Source organism: Podarcis tiliguerta (genome assembly GCF_965153285.1).
Source record: "Podarcis tiliguerta genome assembly, chromosome: 13".
NCBI lineage: Eukaryota > Metazoa > Chordata > Lepidosauria > Squamata > Lacertidae > Podarcis > Podarcis tiliguerta.
In genome coordinates, this window is record NC_139546.1 from 24971171 (window position 1) to 24998050 (window position 26880).

The following is a 26880-nucleotide window of genomic DNA, read 5'->3' on the forward strand; positions in this document are numbered from 1 at the left end:
CTTGGTCTCGTGCTTTCTAGGAGTGAGACAAGCAAAGCGTGGACAAGTCCTGTCTTACACCAAAAGAAAGGAAACATTGGGCAAGACACAAATCTCCTAGAGCAGTAGTCTTGAACTGATGGGTCAGGAGGACCTACTATTAGGTTATGGCCTGATCTAAGGTGGGTCACAACAGCAGTGTTACCATCATGCAAAATATGGCTTAAAAAAGCCATAAGAAATGGGTCCCCAAATGCATGTTTGGCTTGAAGTGGGGTCCTGAATTTGAACAGGTTGAAGGCAACTTAGAGATATGCATGTGCATATCATTTGTGATGACCCAAAGCTTAGCATACCCGGAGTTACTCATTTTTGGTCACCACACATGAATGAGCATTTCCAAAACGAAAACTACAGGGGTTTTGAATGGACAGGATTCCTTCGTTGAAGTCAACTGGGCAGCTTCCCAGTCACCAAGACAAATCATACAAAGCAAATTTTGGGGTGCACCTTTAGTTTCCTACCAAGTTTAACAATGAGGCTGCTTCAAACTTTACTGGTGAATAAGGAGCTGAGAAAAACAGTAACTGACTTCAGAATGACATGGAAATGTCCATCATTACATAAGTCACGATGATGGTGGGAATGATTTGCTTTAAGATTATATGTATTGTTCAGCAAGTCAGGCCGAAAGGCAATAACGGGCCAGGGCCAACCCACCCATGAGGCAAGGTGAGGCGACCGCCTCAGACAGCAGGATCCACAGGGGCACCAGAGCCAGGCTCCAAGAAATGCATCACCCACTGCTGCTGTGGCGCACTCATTGAAGGCCAGATTTGCTCCCCCTCCATGCCACCTCTACAATTCCCTTTTGGTCAATAGGAGGCACTGCTCGTCTCCTCCCTCCGTTTTCCGCCTTCCCCCCTTTTTCCCTTGAGGTGGGGAGGGGAGGGCGGTGGGCGCCATTTTGTGGTTCGCCTCAGGTAACTGTGGCCCGTCAGGCTCCATGTCCACTACGTCACACTGACTTTAAATGCATGAGGGAGAAAGGGGGAAAAATCATTGCACTGTTATATACTGAGTGCCAGCAAACATCTAACAAACAATTAACGAAGAATAACGATAACTTTTAACGAGCGCCTACAAAACAAAACGTGCAATTCAAGCTATCGCGCTGGCGTCGGGTTCATTGGCCCAACCCCACGCCCATCAACGCCATTCCACACGTCTATTGGTGGAACTGAGCGGTGCGCCTGCCCTCGCTTTTAAATCTGGGAGATAACAGTTTGTGCTTTTGAAGAGCGGTGTGCTGTTTTTCGGCTTCTTTTTTTTTTTGTTGTTCATTTGGTCGAACGCTCAGACTTTCGTTCCGATTGGCTGCGCGAACTCTGCTTCCCCGCCTCCTTAATCCGTATTTCCCAGTGCCGAACGGCGATTGGCCCGGCAGCTAAAGCAGGCCGGCGGGGATTGGTCGTGTCCGTTTGAGCGGGCTGAGGCGACGCTTTTCGAAAGCGCGCTCTCTCTTAGTGAAGCGTTTCCTGCCGCCTTTGTCCGGCCTCATTTGCAGCCGCTTGGCTGAGGGAAGGTGGTTGGCTCTGCTCACAGCGCTCGGTGACTGCCAGTCTGAGAGACTCGGCCGCTGCTCCCCTCTCAACGGCCGCTTCCCACCCCCCACAATCCCCGCTAGCTCTGTTGTTTCCTAGGCACCCCTCGCTCCGACCGGGTCCACCATGGACTTAGACGACTCCTTTTCCCCGCTCAAGGTGAGTCTCCCCCCCTCAACCCCCCTCCACCTTTATTTCACACACCCGCCCTCTAACCGTCTTCCCAGGCCCACGTAACTCAGTATCGACTGAGGGGTTTTCATTCAGGACAGCGCCATTGAAATTAAGCGGGCCTTAAATAGTGGCGGCCTTTAACCTCGAGCGTTGGGCCTTTCTAATTCATTCTTAATCCCGACCTTTTTACTACTTCTCTATTAAAAAAAACCCACCGTCCGCATAGATGCCTCCAATTCCCTTGTTTCCTGTTTTTTTTATTTGTTTATTTTAGCTTAATATGTGTTACAACAATCCCATCATAATCCACGGTTCCTTATCTCTCAAAAAAAAAAAAAAACCCTCAAAAAATACGTACTAGTTTGGAGGTCTATCCTACAGAGACATCATGATGGGGACAGGCTTCTCATGGGAGGGGGTGCAGAACCTCAATTCATGGAGCTTTTAAATTGTTTTTGTGGATCTAGGGGGGGCAAATTCCTACCCAAATTCATAACAACGTTTGATTGAGGGTGTTTTTGTAGCTTCAGTATATTGCTGATGCTGGACTTAATACGTTTTCTTTCTAGGCAGAGAAAATATAAACTCGTTTGAATGTGGGGATTAGCATCCCAAAACGTAAGACTATGTTAATGGCTCTGTTGGATAACATCAGAGATCCATCTATTCTAGCTTCCTCTTTTTAAGAGTGGCCAGCCAAATATCACAGGCGTGACATGGCGACAACTTCTTTGTCTGAACAGTCTGATGTTCAGAGATAGATGACTTGAATCTCAGGCTTTTGTCTGTAAAAGGCGAGCACAATCTTTTATCCCCTTTCTCATCCCAGTTTCAGGTGTATGGGATGCTAGGAGAGGGCTTGTACCTTTGGTGGGCTGGTAAACTAGGTGAGGGGGCTTCCCCTGCATGTAGACAGGCTCAGGAGGAAGGTGGTTTCTGCATGTGCTGTAGAAGGAAGTGAGGGGTAGATGGGGCTACTCAGCGTGGGAATGAAGCCCCTCTAGGAGAAGGAAAACTGATCCTAAACCTCTGCTGCCTTGCGGGATATTTTTGGGAGACGAAAAGGCTAAGGAGTAAATCCTGCACAAGTCCCCAAGGAATCTGGATGGTGCCTTGTCTGCCTCCTTCCAGCAACTCCTGTCAGCCAAGCAGGTGTCAAATGTATTGCTCTGTTTTCCTTTGGACCACATCAGCAAGACCAAGAGGGGTCTAGTCATATTTCAATTTGGTTATGTAGTTTTTAATGTGTTTTATTTATTTTTATGACTACCTTGCTTTATTTGAAATTATGTAAATCTGTTTATATTGTAAGCCGCTTTGAGCATTGTTTTAACTGTGGAAAGGCGGCATACAAATAAAATGGTGATGGTGATCTGGGCAGCCCAGGACCTCCATAAACACTGACCAGATTTGCTCCCTGCAGAGGTCACTTCAGTGCTTCTAACTCAACAGTTTGACTTCACCTCCCAAATGTGCAGTCCATTGTCTCTTGAGACAGATGCCTACAATATCTGTTTGTATTCCTTCTTTCAAAACTAGCTTGGTGGTAAATTCATGTCTTGTGTGTTTTTATTTCCATCCTAGTATTGTTGTTATTACAGAAATCCACAAAGTTAGCTCATTTATGCAGTGACTTACAATGTTTTCATTTTGCTTCCATTCAGCCAGTAGATGCAAACCCTAAAGTGGGTAAGATCACAGATGGAGATTCAAAAAAGAGGCTATCTGTTGAAAGAATATACCAGAAGAAAAGCCAGCTGGAGCATATATTGCTTCGGCCTGATACCTACATTGGCTCTGTGGAACAAGTGACTCAGGTAAAAAGCTTTTTGTTTGGGGAATTAAGGGATTGAATGAGAGGGAGCTTTTCTGATTCCTTTGTTTTACTAATTGCAAATAAAGTTCTAGTATCACAAAGCAGAGCTTATACTGTTCTAATTTGGGGAGTTGAGAGGGTGATTTTTCCACAACTGTATTCCAAGGTCGTGGCATCTTAGGACACTTCCAATCAGGCCACATGGCTTATGGGAATCACTGGACAATGCTGACCTTGTTCTCACTGAATGAGCAGAGTAAAAGTATCTGTTTTTTTACTGAATATCTTCTTATTTTTAACTATCTTTTCAGCAAATGTGGGTGTTTGATGAAGATGTTGGACTGAACTGCAGGGATGTTACCTTCGTACCTGGCCTTTATAAAATATTTGACGAAATCCTAGGTATGGTGAGAGCAGCATCTTTTAGTCCCAGTGGATTGAATTACAGAGGAATTGCAATTGATGTTAAGTTGGCTTGGGGAATTTTCTGGCTTATCCTCGAGCTCAGTGCTTTAGCAAGTTGCTACCATAGCCATAAAATGGGAATTGCAGTACTGTAGTGAATGGCACAACCACAAATGCAGTTAACTTGTGATTACTGGGACTGGTTCTTAATGCCAAGCTAAGAAATATCATTAAGTACTTCATTTTTTACTAACAATCTTTGTTCGTGTTTTCATTATTATTATTTTCAGTCAATGCTGCAGATAACAAGCAGAGAGATAAGAACATGTCATGTATCAAAGTTATGATTGACCCGTAAGTCCTATTCAAATCCTTTCTAGTAAACTATTTTAAGAATTGCAGGCTTAGATTGCCCCCTGTTGTCTGTTGCTCATTTTTGCAGAATTTGTATATAAATATGACTTTCATGTCAGTTATTTATGATGGGCTTAGTTTTGAATTCTGTATTTGTAAACAAACCCAATAGTGGCTTTGCAGCTGCAAATCATAAGGTGAATAAGAATCTTGTTCGGGGTCTTTAGAGATGAGAAATTTCTGGAGCAGTGGGCAGGTGGTCATTGCTTACTAACGCTTGTGTAGAATAGGAAGCTAATTCCATTAACGGGGTTTTTTTGTGTTCCTGATTCATAAAGAGTTTGGTTTCTTTTTCTAGAGAGAATAACACAATCTCTGTGTGGAACAACGGAAAAGGGATTCCTGTTGTAGAGCACAAAGTAGAGAAAGTCTATGTGCCGGCTCTTATTTTTGGACAGCTTTTGACCTCCAGCAATTACGATGATGATGAGAAGAAAGTCACAGGTAGAGGAAAACCTTAATAGAAAATATTAACCAGCTGGGAAATTATGTCTTAAGGGACTAGCCCTTTTGAAAAACCTGTCTCTTCACTACAGCTTTGTCTCTTTCATTATGTGCAGAAGAGTGGTTGAAGGGTAAAGAAGAGTTGATTTAATATGCATTATTTAAAGATAGGTAACCCATGTTTTATAGTTCCCCGGTTTCCTGAAATCAGTATACTGGACAAGTTATGCTAACTTCCTACTGTTGAGCTAAAGGCAAGAGTTGAGGTTTAGATGAGGGAACTGAAGTTTCAAAGTGCCTCATGGTACCTACCCTTAGCAGCATAGAACAATACTGATATTACAGGGAAGGATATAGAAATGGGCCACATATGTGGGCTTTCTTGTTGGAAGATGGGAACACTCCATTTAAGGTTTGAATGCTGAGTTTTAATCCCACTTGAAACAACAAGCAAATCTTTAAGATTGTAGCCTTGTATATCCCTTTTTGGGAGTAAGCGTCTAGTGCCCTCATTGGGACTTATTTCTGAGTAAACATGCCTAGGATTGGGCTGTATACCTCCTAAACTCTGCGAAGCTTCATGGTGTGTAACTAACTTGATTTGTTTTATACATTGTTTTAGGTGGCCGAAATGGTTATGGAGCAAAACTCTGCAACATCTTCAGTACCAAATTTACTGTGGAAACTGCATGCAGAGAATATAAGAAGCACTTTAAGCAGGTACATGGAACCTTGTAAGGATAGGTATTGTGCGCTTTTAAGATCCTGGGCCCAAATGTTATTTGGGTACATACATGGACACATGTGCACATTAAACCAACTTCTAAATTTACTCCACATACAGTGGTACCTTGGGTTACATACGCTTCAAGTTACAGACTCCTCTAACCCAGAAATTGTACCTCGGGTTAAGAACTTTGCTTCAGGATGAGAACAGAAATCAGGCTCCGGCGGTGCAGCAGCAGGAGGCCCCATTAGCTAAAGTGGTGCTTCAGGTTAAGAATGGACCTCCGGAACGAATTAAGTCCTTAACCCAAGGTACCACTGTATTGTAAAGGTTCAGGCATCAGCTGGTCTGCATTTTTAACTGTTGTGCTTGTACATCTTCAGTACCTAACTGAAAATTGCAAAAGTGACTAAGCTAAAAGTAGAGCCCACAAAAAATTATATGCTGTTCTTTGATTAGGAACTATCAGCTGTAGCTAAAGAAATTCATCTAGTTGTTTCTGTACATAAAATTGTAAACTGTTTTCTTCCTCAGACTTGGACTAATAATATGTCTCAGGCTGGAGAGATGAAATTGAAGCACTTTGCTGGTGAGGACTTCACATGCATCACCTTCCAGCCTGATCTGTCAAAATTTAAAATGACCACACTGGACAAAGATATTGTGGCTCTAATGTCTCGGAGAGCTTATGATATTGCAGGATCAAGTAAAGGTGTCAAAGTTTTCTTGAATGGAAAGAATCTACTTGTGAGTGAATGACTTTCACTGTTTTTCTTCCCCTTTTTGGCAATGAGGTGTTCGATTGGGATTTGGGGAAACCAGTCTTAAAATGTTTTAGAATTAATTGGATGGCTATACCCATCTTCACCTAACACGTTAACAAATGAGGTAAAAGCTTTCTGCAAACATTGCAACATACCTATCTCATTTACAGATCAACGGATTCCGCAGTTATGTAGATCTGTATATAAAGGACAAGGTGGATGAAACTGGCAATCTACTGAAAGTAGTCTATGAAGAAGTGAATGATCGGTGGGAAGTCTGTGTAACAATGAGTGAAAAGGGCTTCCAGCAAGTCAGCTTCGTCAATAGCATTGCTACAACAAAGGTAACCAGCTACAGCTCTGTAGTCTGAATATGTTTAATCTGTCTTGTTTATGGCGAAACAGTATTGCTAAATTATAGGAAAACAAATCATCCGTTTAAGAGGGGAGAGAATCTAATATGGTAGCTATTGGATTTGGAAATGAGACCTTAAACCTAACAAGTCTCCTTGATTTATTATAGAAGCATTGTAAATGTTTTTACTGTATTACATAATACAGTAAATACATAATATTATTGGGGCCATTAGCTTACAGGCCAGATCCATTCTTGAAGCTAGTTTGGAGCTTTTATTCCTCAGCCAATCTACCTCTATCTAATTAATTACTAGATATAGCAAGGGTGGAGAACCTGTGGATGAGATCCTGAGCTTCCCCATAGGCCATTTTGACAAGTTAATGAGGCTGTCTGCTTGTCAGTCACGTGACTGTTGCATGTCCATGAAGTCAGATGAGTGACCTTCAAAGGAAAGGATTTGGAGTATGTTCCAATCATTTCCTTCTTTTGCAGTCCAGCTTGAACTCAAGTCAGGCTGATCAGCAGGAATTGGCTCCATCCAGAAGCTCTAATTTCAAAGGTGCTGAATACAAATCCTGCTTGCCAAGGCACACACTTTAAGACTCCCCAAACTCATGATATGTTGTGGTAGGCTCTCCTTGAAACTTTTATTAATTCTTGGATTTCTTTTTGTTATAGGGTGGTAGACATGTAGACTATGTTGCTGACCAGCTTATCACCAAACTCATTGACATGGTAAAGAAAAAGAACAAACTTGGAGTGTCAGTGAAGCCTTTCCAGGTATAAATCTCAGATTTCCCTGTTTAAGTGTAGGCTTCTTAGACCTCATTTCAAAAGTTTGCCTCTTTGCTGTCTTACAGCACCCTACAATTCTAGTTGCAGATTAGACAATAGTTTTAACAGAAAAATTCCTTAAATAAAATTATGACTAGATGCTAAGTTAGATGGACCTCTTGTACCTTTAATTGTTATATAGAAAATGGAACATTGTTATATAAAACTTACCTGATACAACTTTTGTTACCTGTGCCTGAGAAGCTCAACTTTGTAAAAATGCTGCTTCCTACATGCTAGTTATTTCTGTTATATTCTCCCGTTTTGTTTGAAGGCATCTTGCTTCACACACCCTTCCCCACTATCACTTTTTAAATAAACTTGATTATCCTTCTTTTGGAAAACATAACCTGGGAATAGATTCTACTAAATGCCAAGTTAGTCAACTTAATTAACAACATGGGTACATATCACATTTGCAGGTGGGGAAATTTGAGAGATGAGGTTGTCCAATAAACATTAGTAGTTTATAACACCTCCATTTAATTCTAGGTGAAGAATCACATGTGGGTCTTTGTAAACTGCTTGATTGAAAATCCAACTTTTGACTCCCAGACAAAGGAGAACATGACCCTTCAAGCAAAGAGCTTTGGCTCAACATGCAAGTTGAGCGAAAAGTTTATCAAGGGGGTAAGTGCTGTAGGGTGCATTGTGTTGTCATTGTTTAATTGTTTTGGAGTTACCGTATTTTTCGCCCCATAGGACGCACCGGCCCATAGGACGCACCATGTTTTTTGGGGGGGGAAATAAAGAAAAAAAAATTTATTTCCCCCTCAGGCGCTTGTGGGGCCAGGAGCGGGGAGAAGCGCTCTTCTCCCCACCGCCTGCATGCAGAACAGGTCCGGGGACAGCGGGAAGACGCGCTGCGCCTCCCAGCTGTCCCCAGAGCTTGCGGGGCAGGCAGCGGGGAGAAGCGCTCTTCTCCCCACCGCCTGCATGCAGAACAGGTCCGGGGACAGCGGGAAGACGCGCCGCGCCTCCCAGCTGTCCCCGGAGCTTGCGGGGCTGGCGGCGGGGAGAAGCACGCATCTCCCCGCCGTCAGCCTCTAAACCACATAGGGAGACAGCGGGATGGCGGCGTTCCGCCTCCCCGCTGTCCCCCGACCTTGTGGGGCTGGCGCTGCGGCTCTCCTGAAGCCTGGAGAGCGAGAGGGGTTGGTGCGCACCGACCCCTCTCGCTCTCCAGGCTTCAGCGAAAGCCTGCATTCGCCCCATAGGACGCACACACATTTCCCCTTCATTTTTGGAGGGGAAAAAGTGCGTCCTATAGGGCGAAAAATACGGTATCTTGAGCTGGAATTGGGTGCAAAACAAACTGAGAAGCAAAAAAGACTTCAGCCTTCTGTTCTGTATCATATTTGCTTCTACGGACAGCTTTTTCTTTCTTTCTAGGTAAGCAGTTGTGGCATAGTGGATAACATTTTGAACTGGGTCAGATTTAAAGCCCAGGCTCAGCTGAACAAGAAATGTTCTTCTGTAAAATACAGCAGAATTAAAGGGATACCTAAACTAGATGATGCCAATGATGCTGGTATGTATTGCAGTATGGTTACAAGCATAAAAGCCTTTTGATACTTTTTAGAAGTTAAATACCCTTCTGTACAGGAACCCAGATTCCTGACCAGTGGTGGCAACTGGCCTGACTGATGATTAAGGACTTAGAGAGAGAAAGGACTGACAGCTTTGCTAACACATAAGCTGCAGTTTGGAAAAGAGCCAAATCCTTTCTTTTTTGCATATAGAGTTTTCTTTCATCATGGGTAAAGCTGCTGTCTGTTGTCTTGCCCAATACTCTCTGCTTTTGCTAATTTTGCCTGACTGAAACATGAGACAGATCTACTCTTGCAATCAGAAACTTGACAGCCAGTCCTGATTAAACAGGATGAGCATGTAGGTAAATGGAGTTGTCTGGATTAAGGTGCTCAATTCTCATTCCAGGGAGCAAGAATTCTACCAGCTGTACCCTTATTCTGACAGAAGGGGATTCAGCTAAAACTCTAGCTGTTTCTGGTCTTGGAGTTGTGGGCAGGGACAAATTTGGAGTGTTTCCTCTGCGTGGAAAGCTGCTGAATGTTCGGGAAGCCTCCCACAAACAGGTGAGTTGGCAATACTTTGCAAACTCCATCATGGATCTTACTTGGCCTTGATTTGCTTTAGGTATTGTATATAAAAGCTGTCAACTGTTTTCTAAATTGTAACAGGAAAGAGATTGCGTTTCCAACCTTGTCACAATGGAAGCTGTTGACAAGGACAACTTGTGCTCTGCTCAGTAGATACTCACTGGATTGTGAGGTGCAAAATCTGCTTGGTTAAAGTGCTTTTAAAATGAGTTAAGCACTTTGAGCCTAGCAACCTACGGCTCAGTTATCTCCAACCATTTCAGACTCAGGACCCACTTTTAAACTAAACATACATTGGGGGGGGGCCCATTTCTTAAATATTTTACCATATATTTGCCTGGTGGTGGTGCTCCTATTGCAACCCACTAGTGGATCCCAATTTGCCCGTTGTGGATCAGTCTTCTAGACAAAAAGGGGTTGAGCCAAGTTTAAAAGCAAGATATCAATATCTGTCTAAATGGGCAGCAGGATCCATAAATTGATAGTTCATGCACTGAATCTTAGGGACGCGGGTGGCGCTGTGGTCTAAACCACTGAGCCTCTTGGGCTTGCCGATCGGAAGGTCAGTGGTTGGAATCCCCGCAACGGGGTGAGCTCCCGTTTCTCGTTCCCGGCTCCTGCCAACCTAGCAGTTTGAAAGCACGCCAAAAAGTGCAAGTAGATTAATAGGTACCACTCTGGCAGGAAGTTTCTGTGCGCTGCTCTGGCTTCGGTGTTCCGCTGCGCCACAAGCGGCTTAGTCATGCTGGCCACATGACCCAGAAAAACTGCCTGTGGACAAATGCCGGCTCCCTTGGCCTGTAAAGCAAGATGAGCGCTGCAACCCCAGAGTCGCCCGCGACTGGACTTAACTGTCAGGGGTCCTTTACCTCTCCCCCCCCCCCCCCCCACACACACTGACTCTTAAAGAGAAAAACCGATCCTTTTCAGATAATGGAGAATGCTGAAATCAACAACATTATCAAGATAGTTGGCCTGCAATATAAGAAGACCTATGATGATGAAGAATCACTAAGGACTCTGCGTTACGGGAGAATAATGATAATGACAGATCAGGTCAGTCTTTTTCTCATGGGCAAGCATATCTCCTGCCAACAGTAACAGTACAAATATTTTGTTTGCACATGTGGCTGATAAAATAGTTAAACTATAAGGATTGGGGGTATATGAGGTGTTAGTGGAGGGGTAGTACCACTGGTGGGGGACATGTTGTGCTCCTTCTGGGGTAGTTTTGTCCACCTTTGGTCCCTACCCTGCACTCAGCTTCTAAGAACCACAGGTGAAAGCTATCAGCATGGAACAGTATCTTTAGTTACCACACCTCTGTATTGCTTTATAACTCAAAATTTCTAAATAAAACAAATTTTAATTGTTAATTTTATTATGAAAATTAAAAAATGAATCAACAATAAAGGCACACTTCTAGTTACATCCCAAATGTCTGATGGAGCACCTTTAAAAGAAACCTGAAGAAAGACTGGAGGTGGGCCCTTTAAGGGAGTGTTTTAAACACCTATCAATGGAGTTGTTCCATCATGTAGCCCACCTTTTGCTACGTTGGACCTGCTCTCCTTTATTTAATCCTTTCCATGTACAGATCCAACTGAATATGTAAGAATGTCCCTTGACTCAACCATAGTGAGTTAGAACTATTCCAAGGCCAAGTGTTTGATCATACTGGTAATCGTAGTCAGTTGTTGGCTAGCATTGGTCTCTGAAAAGATGGGTGCTGCATGCTCTTGAGTTCTACTTTCACATTGCCAGTGGCTAAAATTTGTCTTCTGAAACACTTTAGGATCAAGATGGTTCTCACATCAAAGGCTTGCTTATTAACTTCATACACCATAACTGGCCATCTCTTCTGAGACACCGTTTCTTGGAAGAGTTCATTACTCCCATTGTAAAGGTAAGCTTGCTCTCCCCCCCCCCCCCTTCCTGAGTGACCACTTGAGCCAGCTGAGAATATTTCCCCCAAATTCCACTGGTTAAAATCTTAGGTCTTAAAATGCTTTCCCATTGTTACTTATTACTTCAAACTAGGTTTCCAAAAACAAAGAGGAGATTTCTTTCTATAGCATTCCTGAATACGAAGAATGGAAAGCCAGCAATCCTAACTACAAAAACTGGAAGATCAAGTACTACAAAGGTTCGTTTAAAACTATTTTTAACACAGCTAACTTGAATCATATGAGAAGTGTTGGGAGTATGCTAGACAGTTAAGACTAGTAAACAGCCTCCGAGGAAGCATGAAATATTCCATGTAAACTCTGGCAGAAAAAGCAATTGAAGGGCTTTATCTATAACCACATTTCCAGATTCTATGTAGAAAAGGCAGAGAATGTGAAGGGGATATCTTGGAGCACTTAACTTACCCTAAGCAACCCCAAGGTCAGCTGAAAGTTCTCTTGGCAATACCTTTGCTATACTGGCAGTGACCATTTTGTGAGGGGGCTCCCCCGCATGTCAGCCAAGCACACATAGGCTTGCCCCATTTCGCCTTCCATTTTGTCCAAAAGGACCCGCACATTGCTAGTCATGCAACAACTGGATTCACCCAAAATAGTCTCCGCCTGTAGTAACAAACAGTTGGTGTTCTGTTTGGAACTCCCTTATCCTGGGGGCAGGGGTCTACCAGAAACCTAATATATTTTTAAATATTGTATGGACTGGCGTTTTGATTGCCAAAGTTTCAACAAATAAGGTACTTACCTAACATTTTTGTGTCTGCTAGAGAGAGCTATGATAAGCTTACACTAGACATACCTGAAAAAGGAATCCCGCTATTGTACTTAAACCACTTTCCCTGCTGCAGTTCTTTCGAAACAGCTTTCTTCTTCCTCTTTGTAGTGTTCCATATTGGGTTGATGCACTGTTTAATATTGGACCTGGACTGCAGTTGTAGATGATACAAAGAAAATAAACTGCATAGCATGGCACCTAGTAGCTATGGGATACTAACTCTGCAGCCTTTGGTTTGGTTTTTTATCTCAGGGGTGGCTAACCTATCCTCCAAATGATGTTGGTTTCCCATCAACCCAAACCAGCATTGCAATGATCAGGATGGTGCAAGTTTGGAATCCAACAATATGTGCGAAAGGTTAGCCACCCCAGATTTATGTAAATGTGCTTTGCTTCAAGATATATATAGAGAGAGACTTGTACACACAGTGGAGAATGTCTTAAGTTGTCTAGGTTTTATTTGAGGATCTTGGTGGTGTTATCTCTCCTTAATCTCTCTAGGTCTGGGTACCAGCACAGCAAAGGAAGCGAAAGAGTACTTTGCAGAGATGACAAGGCACCGAATACCTTTCAAGTATTCTGGCCCTGAAGATGATGCTGCGATTACTCTGGTAACAAAATTGCTCCTATCCACTATTGCTTGGGGATTACACCTGCAAAATAGTTAGGCAATAATCATCTGCTTTTAGAATGTTGAGTGATCCTACCAGAAATAAGCCTTTCTCTTTTTTAAAGTTGGAACTATCTGATATATCCATATATGTCCCTGGACAAATGGTTCAAGAATTCTGCTCAATATTGATCCAGAGCAGATTTTAACATATAGTTAGAGTAAAAAAGACTTAGACACGTTGCAGGATTTCCAAAAGAAGAAGAAAAAAGACCAGAGGCAATTAATATTTCATCCATCAAATCTTTCCTGCTACTGAAGGCAAATGTGCATAATGGTCACAAATCAGATACATCTGGATTAGCACTATCCATAAGATAAGTTGCAGCAGGTTTAACGTAAACTTAAAATAACTTATAATAAGACTAAAACCTTAATACTAAGCATACTATGTAAAGAACACCACACCAGAAGGAAAGAGAAAGGGTGAAACCCAGGCTCCTTCTGGCCTATTACTATAGTCAGCATGACCTTGAGTGAATAACAGAACAAGTTTAAACCAGCTGTTCAGCTGCTCTGAAGGAATATCCCAAACATCAGGAGCCTTCTGCTTGTTTCTAGGCAGAATAGAAACTTGCGTGTCAGCTAGAAGCTTCCAGCTTGCATCATGCAGAGAAGCTTCCAGAGTCAATTAAGAATAAACAAGAGCACTACACTTTAGATAGCCTGGAAACAAATGTTCAGAAACTTCTGGTAGCTGAATCTGGCCATTTCCCATCATTAAACACCAGCAAAGCTTGGTGGTGTTTGACTTAGCAAAGTTTGGAGAATGTCTTTTGGGCATGTGATAGCCCAGCATTGGGGGGGGGGGGGGCGGGCAGGGGATTGACTTCAAGATTTTATGGCAGTTAAATTGACAGTGAAGTGAGGGGAAACCCCATCAGTTACCACAGCTGTACATATTTGCATTATGGTTGGCTGCAATGTAGATAAGCCCTCTAACTCAACAGCCTTCCAGGGTGTCTGATTGTATTTGTCCATATTCATGAATTCCTTATCTGGAATGTCTCTTGATTTAAGCTGGATCCGTCATTAATTTGACTTTACTAACTCCTCTTAGTGGACTTTGGTACTGTCCAGCTCTGAGAGAGAGTTCTAGACTGGCAACGTAAGCCTGTGGGTAATTTAGTGGAAACTGAGAAGAATTTAAACGGCTTCAGTAAGTGGCAATATTTTTCTCACTCTCCATCCCAGACTAGTCTGAGTTAATCATTTTGTTAATGTCCTAGGCCTTTAGCAAAAAAAAGGTTGATGACAGAAAGGAGTGGCTGACAAACTTCATGCAAGATCGAAGGGAGAGGAAGCTTCATGGCCTTCCAGACGTGAGTTGCCATTAGAGGAGCATGGGATTCTCACTACATGGTTTGGGGGAGGACTAGTTCAATGGCAGAACACATGCTTCACACTAGAAGGTCCAGGATGAATCCCTAGCATTGGCAGGTTGCAGGAAACTTGAGAGATTTCTGCCTGGATCCCTGGAGAGCTGCTGCTAGTTAGAGGGAACAGACCAGATAAAAGGCACCTTCTTAAAAGACTACGGTTTTTGACAGTCAAGCATTATTTCAGCAGTTGGCCAGGGGGTTAATGCACTGTGGGTAAAATGCAGGACAGTAGAGCAGTCACTTTTCTTTTCACTGCTTTGGAGCTAATGAAAGTTTGCTTCCAAATGCAAATAACAGTTGGGGGGGGCGTGATTTTCCTTAAGATTGCAGCTGGTTAAAGGGACGGAGGGTTAAATTATGTCACCATAGCCCCGATCAGATCCGTCTGTGTTTTTGCTTTAAAAACTGTCACATTTAACACCATGTGTTGCTTTGCCCCTCAGTGAAAGGGTAAGGAGGAAGGAGCTTGTTTTATGGTGTGGTAATGGATTAGAATGAAAGTAAAGGAGGAAGGGCTAAAGTGTCGCTAGTATATAACAATTGAAGTTTCCTGCAATTCTTCCTGTGCCCTCTTGAGCTCAGAGTTTGTTGCATGCATGTTCATCACTGTACAACAACAAATACCCAGTCGCCAGGGCGAAACACAGACCAAGCTTTTCACAGCGGTTGTCATATTAAACGTAAGACCTCAATGCAGGCAGTTAACATTTTCACTTGGGAGTCAGCAGTGATGAGCTCAAATGATGCCTGCATTTCTGGATCTGCCCTTTGCTAGCAGTTCTCAGTACCTATATATGTTTGCATCAGGGTATATTGTTTCCTTTGTGCTATGATGGGGATGACACTTGAAGGCTACTATAGTAGAGGCAGCAGTTTTGAAGGTTTGATAACTTAATCTTGCTTTGTCACTCGTAGGTTTACTTATATGGCAAAAGTACAAATTACCTGACCTACAATGATTTTATCAACAAAGAACTTGTCCTCTTCTCAAATTCTGACAATGAGCGATCCATCCCATCACTGGTTGATGGTAAGTTATCTGTTATACTTCTTCATAATCTAGATCAAGTTTCCTATTATTTCAAACATAGTTCCCCTTATAAACATAGCTGTCATTATTTTATTAGCAGACCCAGGCAACAAAGGCAGGTTCACTCCTGCTTGAAGCAGAATTCAGAGTACAGTATTTGAAAATGTAAACTACTTTAATTATTTGCTGTGATATAAGGTGTGTGTGTGGGTGTATAGAAAACCAGTGGCAAGAGAACAAAAACAGCTTACTGCACTTCTGTGTGCACTTAAGTATTCAAAGTGATGCAGCATTGGAGGGCGTTTGGGTTTTTTTATCCTACTTTTCTACGAATTTATCCAAGCAGCCTGTACAGTAAAAAACAAAATACATCATAGGAGTAAAAACAAAATTAATATATATATATATATATATATATCAATAACCACTAAAATGTGGGAGCAGCATTTGTCTATAGGTACCAAACTATCAAGAAAGTTTCCAGGGAATCTGTTGAGTGCTGAACTGGCATCCTTGCCTTAACTGAGAGGTGCTGGTTATCGAAGGAAAGAAGCCTATTGCTTGACTTGAAGCAACCTGCTTGTTGTTCTTTTCAGGACTGAAACCAGGTCAGAGGAAAGTTCTGTTCACATGCTTCAAACGAAATGACAAGCGGGAAGTGAAGGTTGCCCAGTTGGCTGGATCAATAGCTGAGATGTCGTCTTACCACCATGGAGAGGTAGTTAAAATGCGGGTGGTGACTGGGCAAGAAATGGCCATGAGCTGCCAAGGAAGCAGTACTACTGCTCAAACAGTGTTTACATAATCAAACTTGTATTTGTTGTTGCTTTATAGTTATAATGATATTGATGTTATTAAATGTCAACCCTGCTGTGTCCCAAATGGTCTGAGCAGCATGCACAAACGCTTAAAGCGTCTGTCAGTTTCTGTTCTTCTGGCCGATGTTTGTGGCCAGTGTAATCTTGCCTTTGCAGCACCATTTCTTCAGTCCCAGGATGGTGGCCTTGTCCCTCTTTTAAAAGGAGATGCTTTCAGCTTCAGTTTGTTATGTTTTGGTTTCAGAACTCCCTGATGATGACCATCATCAATTTGGCTCAGAATTTTGTGGGCAGCAACAATCTCAATTTGCTTCAGCCCATTGGCCAGTTTGGCACCAGGCTGCATGGTGGGAAAGACTCTGCCAGCCCTCGATACATCTTCACAATGCTCAGGTTAGCAACTCACTGTCCAACTTCTGCCTTCTTGGCTTTGGCTGGGTTGTTTTGAAAGATATAATGTGGTTTTAACATGTTCCTAAATCTAATCACTATGATAATCTTGATGTAGCATGCCCTACAGCAGGAGGTTTAGCAAGATGGTCCTCTATCCTTCCCAACCTGGCACTTTTCTTGTTTCCAGGATTCCTATCAGAACTGTTTTAAGCACAAGCCACTTTCTTTTCTAGCTCGTTGGCACGTTTGGCTTTCCCATCAGCGGATGACAGTGTGCTGAAATTTCTGTATGACGACAACCAACGGGTTGAGCCGGAATGGTACATTCCAATCATTCCCATGGTGCTAATCAATGGTGCTGAGGGCATTGGAACTGGCTGGTCATGCAAGATTCCCAACTATGATGTCCGAGAAGTGGTGAATAACATTCGGCGCATGCTAGATGGAGATGAGCCACTTCCAATGGTAATGCAAATGTATTGATGGCTAAGTGAAATAGGACTGATCATAAGAGAAATGCTAATTGGCATGTGTGGGGGCAAGGGCAGATTGCTGTTTTCTAGCATGATACTTCAGCACCTCAATTTGTGGGCCATGAGATTTCAGCCCTTGCAAGTTGACAGTGAATGTTTACTCCTTTTGATGAAAGTTTTAGTGACACAGTCTTGAACATTATAAAATGATGAGTAACCTTTGCATTCTGAAGACATCCCTCTTGTTCTTCATTAAAATCCAGTGCCTGCTCTTTTCTACCTACAGAGTGGTACCTCCAGTTGCAAACAGGATCCGTTCCGGAAGTGGCTGCATCCCAAGGAATTTGCAACTGGAGGACCGCTTCTGCACATGCGCGAGCGGCGAAACCTGGAAAAATACTTCCGGGTTTGCCGCTTTCACAACCCAAGCCCGAGTGTCCACTGTACAAGTACAACCCTCCAGCAGCAATTCTGCTCTTGTCTGCTTTTCCTACAACACTGCTCTTGTCTGGCCAAATTTGCAAAGGAGTTGAGCTGGTCTTGCTGAATTGGAGTCAGAGCACACTGTACAGACTGCAAAACTGAGTGCTGTTTGTTACAATTTCCTCTCTTTTTTTAAAGCTTCCAAGTTACAAAAATTTCAAGGGGACAATAGATGCGCTGGGACAAAACCAGTACCTTGTCAACGGGGAGGTGTCTATTCTTGATTCGACCACCATTGAAATTTCTGAACTTCCTGTTCGGACATGGACCCAGGTGAGATGTTTAATTTTCTACTATGCTCCTAGAACCTTCCTGATGAGGGGGGGGGAGGTACAAACAATGTGCTGACCTCTTGCTTGCTTTCCCCACCCTTAGGTATATAAAGAACAGGTTCTGGAGCCTATGCTGAATGGCACAGAGAAGACTCCCCCCCTAATAACAGACTACAAAGAGTATCACACTGATACCACAGTCAAATTCATCGTAAAAATGAGTGAGAAGAATCTGATGGAGGCAGAGGCTGCTGGTCTACACAAGGTCTTCAAACTTCAGACTTCTCTTTCCTGCAACAACATGGTATGCGATAAGTGGGTAGGGAAGTGCCTTCTGAGCCATGATCCATATAGGTTTGCAGGTTACAGACTTCTGGGTTTTTGCTATTTGCTCCAGGTACTCTTTGACCACGTTGGGTGCCTGAAGAAATATGAGACTGCAGAGGATATTCTGCGGGAATTCTATGAGCTCAGGCTGCGCTATTACGGCTTAAGGAAAGACTGGCTTGTTGGGATGTTGAGTGCAGAATCTGCAAAACTGAACAACCAGGCTCGCTTTATCCTCGAAAAAATAGAAGGCAAAATAGTGATTGGTAAGTAGGTATTGCCAGAGCTTACCATGAGCAGTTTCTTATCTTGAAGATGGTAGGGCAGCTGGTTCCTCTTCTGAGGCTGGGGCAGGCAAACGCAAATTCATTTTCACTGGAGGAAAAGGCTCTCCTTCCAGAATTCAAACCTGCTTCAGATAGAGAGGCAAGCTTCATTTTCTAAAGATGCACCTTGAAATAAACCGTATACTAATGTTTATTTGTGACCCCCCCCCAAAAAAAATGAAATAAAACCAAATTAATCCTGAAGTGATAAAACATGAACTATGCCTTGAGAATAAGGTAGTTGAAAATGGGACAGGAGAATGAAGTTAAGTCAATTTGATTTTGATTTTCTCTACGTGGTATGCAAATTGACCTTGCTCCTTCCTAATAGAGTGCCCAGATTGCTAAATTGATATACCCATTGATTTTTGGTTGCTTGTTCAACTGATTTCATTCATTCCATGTGGTGACCTGAAAATACGTGTGTGGTTTTTTTCTAGAGAATAAACCCAAGAAAGAATTGATACAGGTCCTTATCCAGAGGGGTTATGATTCTGATCCAGTAAAGAAATGGAAAGAGTCTCAACAGAAGGTAGTGTATCTTCAATCTCTTCCTTTTAATTTAGCTGTTCTCCAGATTCTATGTCCTTTGAAGGGGATTCCACCAACCCTACTGCCACGGCAGGTGCTGCAGCACGAAAATAATGCGAGTATTATTAAATTTCTGTGCCGCTCTTCAGCCAAAGATCACAGGACAGATTACATTAAAAATCCCAAATTTACAATATTGAATCATAAAAGGCAATATTTTATTCAGAATTTTGATACCTATTAATGTTTTTAGTTTATTTATGTGTGATGTTTTTCCCCTGTTGTGTATTGCCCTGAGTGTTTTACAAATATCCCAAATAAATCTTCATCCTGAATTTTCACACTGTCTTAAGAATGACTGGCCTTTTTAAGGCAGAAAGGCAGCCTTATTGCAGTAGACATGGCTGATGTAGTGGCAGGTAATTCTATATTTGCCCGGGGGGTGCTATTGAGTTCAGTAGCCCCTTCAGGGAGCAGGCAATTACTGCTGCTTTCCTCAGTCCAAAATAAAGTGTTGGGCAAGAGGTACATTGCCATGGATAGCGAGCAGCAAACAGATCAACTTTCTCCATTCTAGGGCACTGAAGAGATAGATGAAGAAGAGGGAGACAGTGATAAGGAAACTGCATCTGCTGCAGCCTCTGGACCAGATTTTAACTACCTTCTGAACATGCCTCTCTGGTACCTGACGAAGGAAAAGAAGGATGAGCTCTGCAAGCAAAGGGGTGACAAAGTAGGTGAAAGAGCTGTTACAGAGAAACTTGAGAGATGACATTGTTGAAGACTCAAACACGCATTCAGCTGTTTCTCCTAAATATTTCTTCCTCCTCACTGGTTCTTATTAGGAAATGGAGCTGGAAAACCTGAAACGAAAGGCTCCTAATGACTTATGGAGAGAAGATCTTGCTGCCTTTGTTGAAGCTCTTGAAGTAAGTAACTCTGGGGGAAGAGTAGCTGACCAGTTATTCAGTTTACAGCCTATTTTGCTCCATCATAGCAGTAATCTCTCTTGAGGGTGGGAAGAATGTGAGCGTTCAGCAGAGTTCTGCCATCTCAAAGAATCTGAAACCCCACAAGTAAGAATGCTGCTGAGGCTGACGGTGGCCAAGGGCAGCCGCAGTGGCAGTTGCCCTCTGGCCTATGCTGATGTGAGCATTTTGCTTGCTTCCTTCCTTTGGGGTTGGACTGGGCTTTGGTTACACCAAGATTTAAAATCCCCATGCTGCCCATTCTTGCTTCTGGTTCTTTAGCCCACTTTCTTTCTACCTACCTACCCCCTCTAGGAGCAAGAAAACAAGGAAAAACAGGATGAGATGGCTGGGACTGCAGGCAAGGCCACCAAAGGGAAAGGAGGAAGGCTGAAAGTACAGAAGCAGCAGCTGCAGGAGATTATGCCCTCTCCACATGGCCGGAGGGTCATCCCCCGTGTGACGGAGGAGATGAAAGCAGGTGCAGAGAAGAAAGTAAAAAGGAAAATCAAGGTAACAGAATATTAGCCTCTGTTAAGGGGTATGTGTGCGTGCGCACGCTATTAAAGTGTATTATGCATATGTATATATTCCCACTTTCTTTGATACCTTTGTCCTGTCATCCATTGTATGTATAGTGACCAATTTCCCCCTTTGCTTACCTGTAGAGTGAAACAACTGAGCCTAATGGGATTCAAGAAGAAGATGGACCAGCATGCGATAAGGAACCATTGACTCTTAAACAAAGATTGGCAAAGAAATTTAAAACAGAACCAGGTAACACCTGCTCACAAGTGTCATTCATTTTCTTTGGTAGCTTTTCTTTAGTAGATTAAGCTTCATTTAGGTTTTAAAGATTGTTTGGATATTTGTATTTAGCAAAAAATAATGTGCATAGGTGTAGATGCATCGTCTTTAAGTGCTCAATACTTTTTTCTTTTGGATAGAGCATGCATTGTCTTAAAATTTAGCCAATCTGTTTAACTTAAGGTACCAAGAAACAATCCACACTGCCATTCAAGCCAGTACAAGAAACAAAGAAAAACTCTTGGTCTGACTTGGAATCAGACAACAGTGGTGGTGGTGGTGATATGGAGGTTGTGCTGTCACCTGAAAACATGTCAAGCTGCCCAGCAAAAGGTAGGTTTATGGTTAAAAATGATGTGGGAACTTTTGCTTGCTGCTGTACTCTTGCTATAATTAAATTGCCTTTGTTAAATATCCTTGGTTTAATTTTATTTTTTTTAAAAAAGGAAAGTTTGGAGCTTTGGAAAAGCAATTAAGAATGTTGATTCTACTTGACAGCATTTTCTAAGGCTACAGTCCTACACACATTTATCTAGTAGTAAGTCCCGCCAAACTCCGCAGCATGTACTGAGCTGGCATGTGTAAGGTTGCAGCCTAATTTTCTTCCATTTCTTTCAGCAAAAGCAATGTGTGTGTCAGATTCAAATCTCAGTGATGCTGGTGGTGACATCCAAGAATTGGTTGAGAATGCTGCATCTGATGAACAGAATACTATTTCCATGTGAGTGAAGTACACACAAAATGTAATTCTTGTTAAAGGTAAAGGACCCCTGACAGTTCAGTCGCAGATGACTCTGGGGTTGCACTTTACTGGCCGAGGGAGCCGACGTTTTTCCAGGTCGTGTGGCCAGCATGACTAAGCCGCTTCTGACAAAACCAGAGCAGCGCCAGAAACGCCGTTTACCTTCCCACCGGAGCGGTACCTATTTCTCTACTTGCACTTTGACGTGCTTTCGAACTACTAGGTTGGCAGGAGCAGGGACTGAGAAATGGGAGCTCACCCTGTCGCGGGGATTCGAACCACCAACCTTCCAATTGGCAAGCCCTAGGCTCAGTGGTTTAGACCACAGCGCCACCCGCTTCCCATCTTGTTAGGTTATAATAAAAAATATGCAAAAAAGGTGGCAATCTACTTGCACTAACCTCATGTTACCACAAAGCTCTTCATAATGGGGTGAAGCAAACAAAAGAAATGAAAAAGCGAGAGGCGTCTGGTTTGTAGGGTTTGTTGTCACTTCAATACCAAGAACACAGTCCATGCTATATGTCCATTCAGTCCTATATAGTCTATTTCTATACTGTAGGGAGCAAACACATGGAAATAGGGAGAATTTGCTCCATAGTATGTATTATGTGTTCTAGGAAAGCCAAGGGACGTAAAGGCAAAGAAGCCATCAAACCACAAGGGGTACAGAGCACCATCTCCAGTAAGTACCACTCAAGTTTAACATCTATTGTTAACGCAGCCAGGCATCGCTCTTTATTAAAAAATTAATGTTCTGGTGCGTAAAAGTAACAAGATCATACCATAGCTGCGTGTGATTAAATCGGGTGTTACCATGACTACCAGCAATATGGGACTGCCGTTAAGTGACTTTCTCATTTTTGTATCTCCACCCCCAGCTGAAAGTAGATAGTTTACTGAAGGGGTCAGCAAACTTTTTCAGCAGGGAGCCGGTCCACTGTCCCTCAGACCTTGTGGGGGGCCGGATTATATTTTTTTTGGGGGGGGGGACAAATTCCTATGCCCCACAAATAACCCAGAGATGCATTTAAAATATAAGGACACATTCTACTCGTGTAAAAACATGCTGATTCCCGGACTGTCTGCGGGCTGGATTTAGAAGGCGATTGAGCTAGATCCGGCCCCCAGGCCTTACTTTGACTACCCATGGTTTACTGTTTCTCACTTCATGCAAGAAGCATCTGCTGGCCAATTTCTGCAAGATTTTTTTAAAGCCTCAAATTGTATGGAATAAAAGTGCGGAATCACCAGAATTTGAAAAAAGCATACTTTTTATTTTTAGTTTTAATGGGATTTTGTAGTTCATAAAGCTGCCAAAATCACTGCAGTCCAAGGTTAAGAGCAGCGGTCGTTATTGTAATAAGACAGATTGCAAGGGCTTAAAAAATGAGAAGGAAATCCCATCTGCATACAAAAGAACTGCCTAATACTTTCATATTTATGTTTGTGCTGATATTTCCCTGCATGGTCTCTTTTCTTTGCAAGTTCTGTGAACAAAAGGATTTTGAAGCCTTGAGGTCTATCTTGTTACATTGTTTTGGAACATTTTGTAGTTTTGCGTACTCCAGAGCTTTCCAGACTGTTTATTACGACACGTTAGTATGTTGACTGCAGTGTGTAGGTGTGTCACACGCTTGTCCTGGGGCTTGAAAGGGGTTTAATAACCTCTAGTTTGCTAGGAAGACTGAATTGCTGTGTCCCGAAATGAGGCAAGTCTAAAAGGTGTATCACCAACTTGAAAAGTTTGGAAAGCTCTGGCTTACTCCCTTGTAAAGAAGCAGTGAATATGTTCATCTACATGTTCATCTTAAATCACTCTGAGGGCTACTTTTACATTTTTATTAACTCAGGAGGACCATATTTCTGCAGAGGGGCCATTTTTTTTACCATTTTAACTGCCATTTTCTATAGTGCACCTGCTTTTAACTGCTATACTTCTAGCTGGCAGATACTTTTTTCTCTACTTCCATCATTATATTTGCATGAGATTTTTATATTGGTGCATTGCCGTGGACTACAATATTTGTATCCAACAGTGTGGCTGTAATTGGAATTCCCTTAGGGAGGTGCAGAGATAGCAAGAGGACTGCAGTCAGTCAGTCCATGGGTCTTATGCTGTGCAGGCCTGACATTGGGAGCATGTTACAATGTTTGCATTGTCTTTCCCCTTCCCTGTTTCAGAGCTAAAGAGATTCATATCCTTGCCTGTGAATGTTTGCAATCTTTTAAAAGTGGCTTGGTTTGTTCTCTGTGCAAAAAAATTCTATACTGAATTTTTCAGTATAGAATTCATGATGTTTAGGGCATGTTAGCTTAGTGGGGACTTTTCTTTATTCAAGTTCACGTTGAGGACTATGATGCAGGCAAACCAGTTGCAGCAGCCTCTTCTCAGCCTGCTACCCTTGATGTGCCAGCCAAGCCTGCTCCCAAAAAGAGAGCTCCAGCCAAGAAAACAGCAAAGGTAGCTGAAGGTAAGATTACTACTGGTGTCTGTATGTTAAAAGGTGAGTATTCAGTGGCATTACTATAAGTGCCCCAAAAGGTCTTTGGTTCTGGCTTACACTAGAAGAAGAAGCGTAGTTTGGATTTGATATCCCGCCTTTCACTCCCCTTCAGGAGTCTCAAAGCGGCTAACATTCTCCTTTCCCTTCCTCCCCCACAACAAACACTCTGTGAGGTGAGTGGGGCTGAGAGACTTCAAAGAAGTGTGACTGGCCCAAGGTCACCCAGCAGCTGCATGTGGAGGAGCGGGGAATCAAACCCGGTTCACCAGATTATGAGACTACCGCTCTTAACCACTATACCACACTGGCTTCTACATAGGTGGAAGCAGAAACTGCATGATGTAGGTTCACAGTTTCACTGATAAGCTTAGAAATTAAGGGTCTGGAAAAGAGAAAGTCAAATCGATTACTCTAGTTCTGTAGTTAGTTCTCCTGCCCACCTAGCAGTTCGAAAGCACGTCAAAGTGCAAGTAGATAAATAGGTACCGCTCTGGTGGGAAGGTAAACGGTGTTTCTGTGCACTGCTCTGGTTCGCCAGAAGCAGTTTAGTCATGCTGGCCAGATGACCCGGAAGCTGTCTGTGGACAAACGCCGGCTCCCTTGGCCAGTAAAGCAAGATGAGCGCTCAACTCCAGAGTCGTCCGCGACTGGACCTAATGCTCAAGGGTAACTTTACCTACCTTTACCTATGGTTAATTCTCATGAAATAAATGATTCTCATGAAATAATTCTCATGAAATAAATGAATAAATGACTGTTACCTTGAAAAGGGATATTATTCTGAAATCCATCAAACCTCTATTGAACATTTCTTCTGCCCCTGGAAGTTAACACATCATTTTTTTTCTTGCAGAGTTAGTGACCATTTGGGGCTGAACATGTCTTATCTTAATAAGTCAAAATGTGAACAAGCCAAGATTCCGTAGGTTTTTTAGTAGAGCCTGTTCCATTGTGGAGTTGCTCACACAATTAAATAGCCATGTTTCTTTCCTGTCGTTGAAGCACATAGTTGTTTCCAGCCTCGACTGACATTTGAAAATGGTGGCTATACTTCAGTTTTATCAACTGTAGTTTAGCCCTTTGTTGGCAATTAACACTGCCTTAACAGTTACCGGAATGAGTTTCTGAAGCAATGGCTTGAAAACATTGTGGTAGATCCAGGTTTTTGTGGGAAAGAAACAGAGATTTCACTGATTCTTTTGCTCTTAGGCAATCAGCCTTCTATTATGGATGCTTTCTCTAAGAAGAAGGCAACCGCAAAACCCAGGAAGGCAACAGCAAAGAGTTCAGAGTCCAGCACGGATGAAGCAGCCTCCCAGAAGTGTGCACCTCCCAGGATGAAGAAATCTGCCAAAAGGAAGGTTTCTAGCTCTGACGATTCTGATTCTGACTTTGGCCCAGCTCTTAAAAAAAGTACAGCAATTAAGGTTTGTTTGCCCCCATTTTTGTTCTCTAAAATTACTCTCCATCTTTTTGTTGCCAGTTAAGTATAGAAGGAGAATGTCTTTAAGGCATACCTAAATGCCAGAATTGAAAGAGCAAGGGGGGGGTGGAAGTGCCATAGTTTTAGGGCGCCACTGAGGTCGATTTTGGCATATGGGCAGATACGGGTGTTCTCCATTACCTATAACAAATTCTAAACATTTTTATCAACCATACATGGGCCTTGCACCATCTTGTTCACCTTGAAGTCCTAGCTAAAAGTGCATCAGTATATGTTGGTGACTGGTTATGAGTGCCCTAAACAAGTTAACATGGGGCAAGCCTGCAGTGCTCTGCTCTGCAAGGAAACCACGCCCTTAATAAAATATGTAGTTTTTTATTTTGGGTGTGCTGTGGAATGACGTGCCCTAGGGCCTGTGGCTGAAGTGGTTTCTCCTACATAAACCAGGAATATTAGTCTATCCCTCAGAGTGCTTGTAGAGCACTAAAAGTTTTTCTTCCCCACAACTGATGCATTAATGTATCCATGTTCCATAAGAAGGGGCTAGTTGTGGCCATTCCTGAGCCCACATAATACCTAGGAGAGCTAACCAGGCCCACTTTTTTTTTCCTTTGCAGAAATCCAATAATGTTGATGAGTCATTTTCCCTTGAATTAAGCTCGGGTGAGGACTCACCTTTTCCAACTCTCACACGTGAAAGGTTGGGTCGAGCCAGGAAAGTTGTCCAGTACCTTGAGGAATCGGACGACGAGCTATTGTGAACTGAAAGCACCTTGTTCAAAAATGGGGTGTCTGCCTTTTGATGTTTTAACATTATGTCTGTCCCTGTAAATATTTGACCCTGTTCACTATCATTTTCATCTTAATAAACATTTTTTTTCCATTGGAAGTTGTCACTTAGAAATTCTGCTACTTCTGAATCACCATGTTTGTTTGTTTTTGTGCTAAAGAAAAATACATTGTGGGGAGGTAGAGTGCGCAAGTTCACCGTAGCATGTTCTTGTAACACTAAGCCAGAGATGGGATCCCATGACTCTAGAATTGTTGGACTACAACTCCCATTATCCCTAGTCCAAGCAGGGATGCAGAAACCTCAGGCCAGCGACTGTATTTCCCCAGTACAAAAGATTCATGTATGCAAAAGTGCCCTATGTTCTAATTTTGCCCATTTGGGTCAAGGCCTTAATGCACATTATTAAACACGAGGCAGTCACTTCTGATGGTATTTACCTAGATCCATATTAAAGCTGAACATTCTCCCTTTGGTACTTAAGGTGCATTGTGTTTTCAATTAGGCTGTGCTACATTCTGGCACTTGCTGCATTCCAA

The 26880-nt window shown here is 42.7% G+C and overlaps 1 protein-coding gene across 1 annotated transcript; it reads left to right on the forward strand.

The window, feature by feature from the left end:
• Window positions 1-579: 579 nt before the first annotated feature.
• On the forward strand, window positions 580-26440 carry TOP2A (DNA topoisomerase II alpha). Its single transcript, XM_083408512.1, has 35 exons — window positions 580-1742; window positions 3422-3574; window positions 3885-3975; window positions 4269-4332; window positions 4691-4836; window positions 5459-5556; window positions 6098-6310; window positions 6498-6671; window positions 7364-7465; window positions 8012-8149; window positions 8912-9050; window positions 9458-9615; window positions 10570-10695; window positions 11435-11545; window positions 11680-11785; window positions 12880-12989; window positions 14278-14370; window positions 15346-15460; window positions 16057-16178; window positions 16523-16671; window positions 16905-17136; window positions 17766-17900; window positions 18003-18203; window positions 18297-18492; window positions 18993-19084; window positions 19661-19816; window positions 19929-20012; window positions 20367-20564; window positions 20720-20828; window positions 21042-21191; window positions 21477-21579; window positions 22221-22285; window positions 23943-24074; window positions 25317-25534; window positions 26169-26440. Exons 1-35 carry the CDS (start codon window positions 1710-1712, stop codon window positions 26310-26312), a joined length of 4656 nt encoding a protein of 1551 aa, XP_083264638.1. The 5' UTR covers window positions 580-1709; the 3' UTR covers window positions 26313-26440.
• The last annotated feature ends 440 nt before the right edge of the window (window positions 26441-26880 follow it).

What these genes read in the sequence shown, in the direction of transcription:
- TOP2A (XM_083408512.1), top strand. Translation starts at nt 1,710, where the DNA reads ATGGACTTAGACGACTCCTTTTCCCCGCTCAAG. An exon ending in ATCAAAGTTATGATTGACCC is followed by an intron (nt 4,333 to 4,690) that starts GTAAGTCCTATT and finishes TTCTTTTTCTAG; the next exon opens with AGAGAATAACACAATCTCTG. An exon ending in ATGATGCTGCGATTACTCTG is followed by an intron (nt 12,990 to 14,277) that starts GTAACAAAATTG and finishes TTAATGTCCTAG; the next exon opens with GCCTTTAGCAAAAAAAAGGT.